The sequence below is a fragment of the Microtus ochrogaster genome, unplaced genomic scaffold, assembly GCF_000317375.1.
Source record: "Microtus ochrogaster isolate Prairie Vole_2 unplaced genomic scaffold, MicOch1.0 UNK18, whole genome shotgun sequence".
Taxonomy (NCBI): domain Eukaryota; kingdom Metazoa; phylum Chordata; class Mammalia; order Rodentia; family Cricetidae; genus Microtus; species Microtus ochrogaster.
In genome coordinates, this window is record NW_004949116.1 from 1428060 (window position 1) to 1438707 (window position 10648).

Sequence of the window (10648 nt, forward strand, 5' to 3'; positions counted from 1 at the left end):
AATCTAGGCCAGCCAGGAATACAAAGAGAAGCTCTACCAAAAAAAAAAAAAGAGGCATAAACACTCAATTCCATTTATAAAAACAGCTAAATGGAGCAGCTATTTCTCCTTACCTTTTACACATATTACAGTGGAGCATATCTTTCTGCGTTTCAGGATTGTAGCACTTTCCACAAAAAGGACATAAATTATCCTGCTGTTGATAACAAGTGTCACATATCAGACAGTTGTGGTGCCACTGAGCACTAGATCGTGTACCACACTCTATACATATTCTGCAATTCTAGAATAAAAAAAATAAAAATGAAAAGTTTATTATACATGGGGTGGGGTGGCACACACCTTTAATCTCAGCACTTGGGAGGCAGAAGCAGGCAAGATGGTGGTGAGCACGAGGCCAACCTGGTCTACAACAGAGTGAGTTCCAGGAAAGCCAGGGCTGTTAAACAGAGAAACCCTGTCTCGAAAAAAAACAAAAAAACACTACCACCAACAACAACATTAAAAAAAAAAAAGTTATTGTAGTTGCAGTTCTGATTTTTGATGTAAATCTTTTGGAAATGAACGAAACATGAGGATTTTTCATTACTTTTCACATCAATTCATTTTTTGAAAAAGCAATTTGTCTCAAATGGTGATTGATCACAAAAAAACTGCATTGAAATTAACAAGAAAATTTAAATAGATATTGAAGATAATCAAGAAAGCAAACATGGAAGAAACCAAGAACGTAGAAAGACAAATTTCAAAGATGAAATATAATCTAGAAGTAGGAAGCAGATCTACCAGGAGATACATACTTTTAAAGAAAACTGTTTTTCCTTTTGTGCAAGCAGTTATCAATTGCCAATAGCTCCTCAGCTAGGGTGGACTTCATCATGACCAGGTATCCTAACATGTTTGGCTTTTATCTGGCTAGATGTTGTACAGGTCTTATGCATGTCCTCTCAATTTTAACATCTTTTAGTTGCCTACTGCCTCTGGCTCTTAAAATCTTTCTGCCCCTCTTCCCAGGCTTGGGAGAAGATGATATGATAAACATAAAGCTTATTTGGAGAAAGAAAGATAGTTTGGACTATGAAGAGAAAACTAGGCCACGGTCAAGGAAGTCAAACTACTTGCCTTCAAACAACAGTTTGAAAAGGTATGCATTCAACAGTACCATATGTAAATGTCATGATAGAGAAGGATGCCAGAATATGATAGGGATCAAATCAAGGATAAGAAGACAAAAGAAAAGTCAAAGAACACCTTGAGAAAGACATAAGATACCACAGAAAATTACTAAGATAATAAAAGCAAGAACAAAGAACATAATGATTTGGTAGCAAAAAAAAAAAAAAAAGCAAAAACAAAAAACCAAAGATTATCTAACTGTTACTAAGTCTAAAGAGAAAATAAAGAGTTATTTTCTTTATAACAAACATTTATATTCTAAATAGTATAAACAAAACATGGTTAAATATTTAAAAATAAAACAATAAAAATAGCTCTTCACTTATGTAAATGGGCTTCGATACAATCTTAATAATCAAAATGTTTTAATTATAAACTAAGTAAACAGTACAGAATTACTATCAGATCCTGGAAACAAATCATCTTAAGAACTATCAAAAATAAAGATCTCAAAGCTCTCGAGCAGAAAAAGAATCAGATTTTCAATTAAAATATATATATAGACAGACAGACAGACAGACAGACAGACAGACAGACAGACAGGCAGATTGATTGATTGATTTGGGGGGGGGGTGCACAGAGGGTTATACTACAGAAAAGATTCTCCCTTCCCAGTTTAATGTGGGTTCTAGGGGTTAGCAAAGCAAGTGCCTTTACCCATTGATCCACCTCATAAGCCTTGGGGGGGAAAAACCTGTTTTAGAATATAAAGTTTATGTCAGGGTGAAAAGAATAGTTCTTTCAGAAAATTTGCGATTTTCTTTAAAAAAAAGAGGTAAACAAAGACTCAAAAACAAAACAAAAAATTGAAAGTGTCATAAATTTGGGGTTAACGGGAACTGGTGATTTCTCAGCCTCTTGCACATATGTTATCACCATACAAGGTAAGACATGTATTTTAGCAACAAAAATATAACAAGCCTTATGGTTTAATTTAAATCTAGCAAAAAATTCATTATAATCGATCTAAATAGTTAACTACTAACTCATTTTTAATGCACATTTGAAATGGCACAGAAGGCTGCAGAGTAAAACGATGTTAAAATATAACAATCAGTTGGTGAACAGGATACTATTTCATGTTACTATGTAAAGGTCCAAAGCGGGTGGGAGTGGGGAACAACTGCACAGGATAGAGTAGTTTTACACTAATAAATAAAACAGTGGCTCAACCTGTTGCTAAGTCAAAGCCAAACATATTTGCTTAGTTAAGAGAGAAAAACACAAGGAGAAACTGGTAGAACCAATAGAAGTGATTAATTTTGTTAATTTTTAAATCTGCTAGTCAAAAAAATGAAGTTTTGTCTATCAAGAAATTTAATAAACACAATCACAGTTTTAAAAATGACTATCACAAGTGTGAAAGCATTTGCTTAAAAACCTACACCATCCCACAGGCCTGCAATCCCTGCACTCAGGAGACTATGGTAACCTACAGATTTACCATCAGCACAGTATACACCAAGTTCCAAGCCAGCCAGAACTACAAGTTGAGTGCCTGTCCCCCAAACAAAATCCTATATCAATTAAACTCTGAGTGCAATTAAACTGTAAACACATTTCAGTACATTAGGTCAGGTTTATACACAAAGTTACAAATAGGCTCGGATACAATCAAAGTTACAATCAAAGGTAAGTTTATATAGCCTTGAATATTGTTTCCTTCACAAAGGGAAGAAAAAGAATTATGAATTCACCTTTGTATTTCAGAAAGCTGTAAGGCAGGTAGAGAATCAAAGACACACAAAGCAGTGTGATTTTTCTCCTTAGCTGAATTACCAAGAGAACATGGAATGGCCTCTCATCCAGGCAGGAAAGAAACTGGAGCAGGGTCTTTAGCCCACAGGCTCCACCTTCCAGGCAGCCACACCTGAGCACAGTTACTTAAATCTTGCTCTCCAGGTGATGAGCCCTTCTGCCCGCACTCCACCTCTCACTTATCACCATTCCAGCTACTGCCTAATAGGGCTCACTGGGGCCCGCTCGAGAATGCTTGATAGCAAGCAGCCTCCAATGCCAGGTGCCAATCATCCCCAACAAGAGGACACCAGACATAAGGCCCAAGTATCTTCCTTATCAGCACCCTCAGCTTTTCTGAATTAGAAGTGTGAAAAGCACTAGAGAGAAACTGGGGTTCAATCTAAAGATCCGAAAAGCAAAGGAGCCAGCCACTGGCACTTACTTCGACCTCAGTCTGAAATTACGATCCTGCCTCCAGGAAGCTCAGAATGAGACTGTGACTGAGAGTGGCTTCCTCCCGTTTTATAATCCTCCCTAGGGCTGAGATTAAAGGTGGGCACCACTGGGATGAAAGGCACCTGGTTTCTATGGCAAACTAGTGTGGCTACTGAGAATAAAAGTATGTTATTGCGGCCTAGTCAGGAAGGCTGGCCAATGTGGCTGTTTCACTCTCTGAACTTCAGGCAAGCTTTATTTATTAAAATAAAAATGAAATGCCATTACAACATTTGGTGCCTCCCTTCTTCCACAGACCATCACTCCCTCTCTCTTATGAAAACTCTTACTGTTCTGTGGGTTCTGCCACTCTCCCTAGCCCAGCAAACCCACACCCCCAATTCCAAGTGCCACCTTCTCAGATTCACTCCAGGCCTTCAAACATAGGGAAAATGCCAAACACACAGAACACTGGACAATAAAGCTAGGACATAAACCAGAGGCCCTTTGTTTAGTGGGCCAATGGGACAAGAACATGAGGCTGCAGGAAAACCAAAGAAGACAGCTCTATTTAAAAAAAAAAAAAAGACTAACAAACAAAACAACTAAAAACTGGAACTTTTTCATAAAACTAGGTATCATTTTTCGCTTGTATCCTCTGCACTAGAAGCTGAGGCAGCAGAAACACTGAGCTACAAAAGGAAGACCCTAGAAAAAGAACAGTAGGGGGAGGGAGGGAAAAATTAATAAAATAAAATTAATAAAATGATAATCAAAATGAAAATAAAATTAAATGACTGGTGTCAGGGATGCCTGCATTTATTTGCACTAATCCTGGGTGCCATGAAAGATATAAGAACAAAGAAAGATTTTCTTTTTTATTGTGGGGGAAAAAAATGCATCACTAGCCGGGCGGTGGCGGCGCACGCCTTTAATTCCAGCACTCGGGAGGCAGAGGCAGGCGGATCTCTGTGAGTTCGAGACCAGCCTGGTCTACAAGAGCTAGCTCCAGGACAGGCTCCAAAACCACAGAGAAACCCTGTCTGGAAAAACCAAAAAAAAAAAAAGAAAGAAGAAAAAAAAAAGAGTTGCATAACATCATAAATGTAGGTCTAGCTAATGAACACACTCTGGGGTACTTGAAATGAACCAGTACAACTCATACAAACAAGAGTAAATAAAAAATAAAATAAAATAAATAAACAAACAAACAAGATTAAATGATCCCTTGATGGAGTTCACTGTATCTGCAAGGAACCAAATGCCCTGCCTCTAAACAACTAACATCTGCAACTCCAGAAGGTAGCCTGTTTGTTTAAAAGAGAAACAGATCAAACAGATATGATTCCATGCATATCACCTTGATTTGTTCTTGAAAAGAGCAGAGTATTGCAATTGATAAAATGAAACATTAACACTAAATGTTCTTATTTATCTGGCCTATTACCAATGATCTATAGAAAAGGAGTGCCCACTGTTTCAATTATTGGCCTCCCATGGTAGAAAAACATGTTGTGCTTGGGAAATCACCAGAGCCTGAAATTGTGTTCTGACATGGCAGCTACCACAAACATGTGGCTATTCAATGCTTGAAATTTGGCTGGCACACATTTCAATTTGGTATGTGCTGTGTGTTTTTTAAAACAAATAAAATGTAAAGAATTGGAAAGAAAGTAAGCTCTCAATTTTACAGTGATTGCTATTTGGTTAAGTGAAAAACAATTTTAATTATATATTCTTTTCATGCAAAAACTTTGTGTCAAATTAGTTAAAGTCAAAGACCTGGATCTGAAGACATACCTCCCCATTAAACCTGGTCTTGGCAGGTTTGCATCAAATAAAATTTGTTACATTATATTAATTTTTACTCAATTGTGTTTACTTTATAAATTCTATTTGCTTTTATTTTTAAATTAATGTTACAATAACTGCCAGGTGGTGGTGCATGCTTTTATTCCAGCATTCAGGAGACAGAGGCAGGTGAATATGAGTTTGAGGCCTGCCTGGTCTTTAGAATGAGTTCAAGTTTAGCGAGGGCTAGACAGATAAACTCTATTTTGAAAAACCAAAAGTAAACAAAAAACAAAAAAACTGCAATAACTGAAGTAAATGGGGGGGAGGGACATATAGATGTGTCATACATAAATTCTTTAGTCATACATCCTAATGGAAAGAAATATTTCTTAATTATTTTAGGGGCAATTAATTGTTACTTCGGGAAGTATAAATAGTGTGATGTCACAGAGACAACACAATCTTTTAAAATAATACCTACATTTTTGAAGAAAGATGAAAACTCCTGTTTACAAATAAGGGAATATTTATCTATCCACTAAGTCTTCAGCAACTATAAAACTAGAATCTATTATTAGCTAGTAAAGATTTCAAAGAAAGAATATGGAGAACTATAATGACTGACTTAACTGTCTACATAACTTTAAAATCTGTAGTAATTTGTTAATATCGTCCAAGAAAAAAATTCGTTTTACTGAGATGAGAATTTAAAGTAAACTTAAGGTAGTACCTAAGTAGGTAGAGTTGTCAATCAACTGACAGAGTTTCTAGACAGTAATAAAAAAGGCTTAGTAAATTCCCAAAAAAAGTTTAACGTGACCATCATTGAACAAACCTCTCCAAGTCATAAACATACTAAAGCAGACAAAATAACAACCATAAACACAGTCATGTTTTTTTTTTCCCCCTTAGGAAAACAGAAAAGGGAAAGTCTTAATCTGCCACCTTCAACACAAAGCATATGGCTCTCTCAAAGACAGTAGCAAGAAAAAGAAGGGCCATTATGCTATCAACAAGCTTGTTACCCAAAAATACACCATCAACATTCACAATCCCAAACAGAGTGAGTTTCAAGAAATAGGCCCTTTGGACGCTTAAGAAAGAAAGGAAAAAGAAAAAGAAAAAAATCTGGAAATTTGTGTCAAGGAGATGGAAACTCCAGACATAAGTATTAACAAGTCCAATAAAGCTGCCTGAGCAAAAAGAATAAGAAACATCCCATACTGTTTCCATGTACATTTGTCCAGAAAATTTAATAAGATGAAGCCTCAAAAAACAAGCTCTATACTTAGCTAACTTCTGTCTCTATTACCATGTTCAAACAGTCAATGTGGGTGAAAACTGCTGAGTATCACACAAATTCATAAAATTAAAAATTAAGGGGGGGGGGCTATGAAAACAGATGTTCAAAAGTAACCTATCAAATAAAGAAGTATCAAAATATAAGCAACTAAGTAATACAAAAAAATATTTATAGACCTCATCTAAACTCCCCAAACCAAGACTCTGTTGTAATGGGCATGACTGTACTTTCAGCACGAGGCAGAAGGCTGATGACTTCTAGAACAGCTTGTGCAGATCAAGATTCTATCTCACAGACAGAGAGAGAGACTTAGAAAGCATCTAAATCATAAATATCAGAGTCAGTAGCCACTTATTTTAAATTATCTAACACAGGGTGGTAAGAATCTCAAAACTGCATGACTCTTAAGTACTTAACCCAGGTGCACAGATGAACACAACATGACAGGGGCATGTACAAAGACTACAGCTGTAGAAGCCTAAGGTAGGTAGTACCTAAAGTAAACAACAGTATGTTTTATCTCTCGGCTATAAGTTAATAAATTTTAAAATATGTTTTCAGTTTCCTCATAAAGAGAATTCTCCTACTTCAGAAGGAAACTGGGAATGCTCATGAGCAATATAAAACAAAGTTCTCTCATAAAACATCACACAAAAAAATTAGTTGAGAAATTCATACCATATTTTAAAAACTGCCAATTTATAAACAACCCAATGTTTGCCAACAAGTGATTCATTAAAAACAAAAAAAGGGAAATAAAGGAGTATGCAAGTATGTATGTCTCTATCTAAAAACAACTACATTGAGTCAAAAAGGCCATCCCCTCCCAAAGAATATACAAATTATTTAAATAAAAGCATTCCTACAAACTTCTAAAACATGAACAGTAATCAATAATGAGAAAAGCAAGACTACATGGAGAAAGCCAGAGAAAATGTACATAACCAAAAATGAATTTCCAAGGAGTACCAGGAATTTTTTTCCCAGTTTTAAAAAAAGGGAGGCTCATTATAATGAAAATGACAATGGCTTCATGGTAGAATGCTATTAAAGATTTTTGAAAACATGTAGTTTCAGCCAGGTGGTGGTGGTGGCACAAACCTTTAATCCTAGCATTCAGGTGGCAGAGGTAGGCAGGCAGATCTGAGTTTGAGACCAGCCTGGTATACAAACTGAATTCCAAGACAACCAGGGTTACACAGAGAAACCCAAAGTTTCTACATATAAATCATACATCAAAAATTCAATATGCTGTTTTATAAAGGTGATGATAATAAATGAATTTGAAAAGGAGTATGACTTGTCTGCTCTCTACGCAATATTTAGAGGATATTTAAAAACAAATTAAGAAACCACTTACTTTGCATTTCCAGCCATTGGTTGGTACTGATTTTATAACAGGTTGAAGACAAAAGGTATGATACCCTTTGTCACATGTATCACAGACAAGCATCTTGCTATCTTCTCCCGATTGCCTAAAAAATAAGCATTATCTTTAAAGGTATGTTGTCACATAAGTATGCATGAAAACAATCATTCTTAAAACTGCATCCCCTCAGTGTCTCTTCTGTCTTTGTATAGAATATGAGAATGACAGCCCCTTGTGAACACACAAAAGGTCATCCTACTTAAAGCTTTCTACTGCAGTTAACTTGTCTTAGTCATTGTAGATCCCTACAGAGGAGAAGGTGTTACAGCAACAACCTTTCACCATTACTTGTTTAGAAGCACTAATATTCATCTTTCAGGGGAAGCGAGAACTGCTAGCTATGCTGTGTTGAAAGGAAGAAGGAACAGATACTGACAGGATGATCTGGAAAGACACTGTCGCATAACCAAAGAGGAAGGCTGGGTCTGATATCAGATCTGTCATTTTTATGTATGCTGCGGTTTTCTAATTATGTGACCATCAAATCAACTTTCAGGTATAAAATGGCAGTGAAAAATCAAAGATTACTATGAGGTTTAAATAAAGTGCTGAGTCAAAAAGCTTAAAATGTCCATAATAGTAAATGCTAAATATTTTAAAGAAAAGAGAGCTTTAAAAAAAAAAAAGTGTGGAGGAGAGCACCAGGGAAGCCATGAAGATCTATCCTGCCCAGGACCTCCAATTACCTGGCCTTCTTCTGCCCTTCCCAAGCCCAAGTGTAACATGAAGGGGCCTGCTAGTTGGGGGTTTCTGTCCCACCCAGTACCCCACAGCCAGCAAGCCCCAAATAAAATCACACAGGTCTCCATAAATTATAAGTTGATTGGCCCATTAGCTCTAGCCTCTCACTGGCTAACTCACATCTTGATTAACCCATTTTTCTGATCTATGTTAGTCATGTGGCTCAGTAACTTTTTTCAGTGGGGCAGATCACATCCTGCTGCTTCGGTGGTCTGAGCAGGAGTGGGAGGAATCAGCTTCCTCCTTCCCAGAATTCTCCTGTTCTCCTTGCATCATTTTCTACTTCCTGTCTGGTTTTCCCGCCTATATTTCCTGCCTGGCCAATGATTGACAGAATACAGACAATACTCCTGCACCACCCAAGCCTCTAAATAAGATGGTTTAATACTCACCACCCCACACCACTCCTGCCATCGTAAATAATGATAATAATAAAAATGTAAAATGAAAAAGGGTTGGCAAGATGGCTCAATAGGTAAAGGCACTGGCTGCAAAGCCCAACCACCTGAGTCCAATCCCTGGAGCCCACATAAAGGTAAAAGGAAAAAACCAACACCACTGAGCTGTCCTCTAATCTGTGTGTATGTGCACGCAAACGCAAACATATACACACAAGTTCTGCACATGATGCCCACTAATAATAAATGAAATTCTAGAAACTCAATGAATAAAAAAGGAAAAAATAATCATGTTATAATTATGAATTACAATTGAAAGCCTTTCTCCAAACACTTTTTTTGCACCCAAACTGGGCCCATGCTCTGCAAAATAATGTCTTGATGCTTAGTAACTCATTACTGATTCTCAGATAATAAGAATTAAGACACAAGGAGGGGTGGGGAGACTTTAAAAAGAGTTGAAAGAAAAATTATAAATCAAACCTAGGGATAAGTAAACAGCAAGAAGATGTGTCATCAAGGCCTCTGGTTGTTAGTTTAACAAAACTCTACAAGTTTTTAGTATATCTTCAATTATATGGATAGACTTGAGGCCATACATCTTTTAAGTTCTCACAACCCTTCTCAAGAATCTAAGCATACATACACATTATCAAATAAATGTTAACTAATATTCTTCCTGAATTTTAGTAAAATATGAAAGCAAATGGTTTGACTGACTTCATGATTCCATGATACTGATTCTGACTGTTCTCATGAAATAACCAGAAAATCGGACCTACCCTGGCAACTCTGGGTCTTACTTTCTCCTGGTTACAAAAATGGTCTGTTTGCAAGAGTTTGTGCATAAGTGATGATGCAACCAACATTCTCAAATTGTCATTCTAGCAACACACATGGGTTGAGAGGGAGAATTACAGAAGAAATGGGAAAAATGGTCAAAGGATGAAATACAACAGATTAAAAAAAAAATGGTAACTCCAAATGCTTAATTTCTACACCACGCTTTTAAAAAAAAACTATTCTAAATAGAAGCAATTGTCTTTCAAATGAACATCAAGATTTTATCAAAATAGTAGTCAGTAGTAATCGTCCATCCTAAAACAGAAATTCAAACATAACACTTATTTGAAGGTTCAAAGCTTTAGCTTATTTCTGCAGTTACAGCTTAATTATCCTAATAAATCTCTTTCCAACGTCTCTCAAACTAAGTTTTGTTTTTCTAATCTTTATTTAAAAAAATAATATCATGCCGGGCAGTGGTGGCGGGCAGTGGTGGCGCATGCCTTTAATCCCAGCACTTGGGAGGCAGAGACAGGCGGATCTCTGTGAGTTCAAGGCCAGCTGGGTCTACAAGAGCTAGTTCCAGGACAGGCTCCAAAGCCACAGAGAAACCCTGTCTCGAAAAAAAACAAAACAAAACAAAAAAAATTAAAATGCCATATTATGTATGTCTTTGAAAAATTTGAAGAATACCAATCCATATGAAATATATCTCATTACATCTAGAACACTTAACTAACATTACAATTTTAACTAATATAAGTGACTATCTATTAATTTGTATTTCTTAACTATACATTGCATCTTTAAATGAACTGAACAAATATAATACCTTAAACAAGAGCAGAG

At 36.4% G+C, this 10648-nt stretch overlaps 1 protein-coding gene across 10 annotated transcripts in view; it reads right to left on the bottom strand.

The window, feature by feature from the left end:
- Kmt2c (lysine methyltransferase 2C) overlaps window positions 1–10648 on the bottom strand; it is a 171816-nt gene that overhangs the window by 104865 nt on the left and 56303 nt on the right. For all 10 annotated transcript variants that reach the window (XM_013353872.2, XM_013353875.2, XM_013353876.2 and 7 more), the window contains exons 8-9: window positions 7809–7923; window positions 114–283 (exon numbers count right to left, since the gene is read on the bottom strand). In XM_013353872.2, coding sequence (XP_013209326.1) covers window positions 114–283; window positions 7809–7923 — 285 coding nt within the window. The remainder of the gene's footprint in view (window positions 1–113; window positions 284–7808; window positions 7924–10648) is intronic.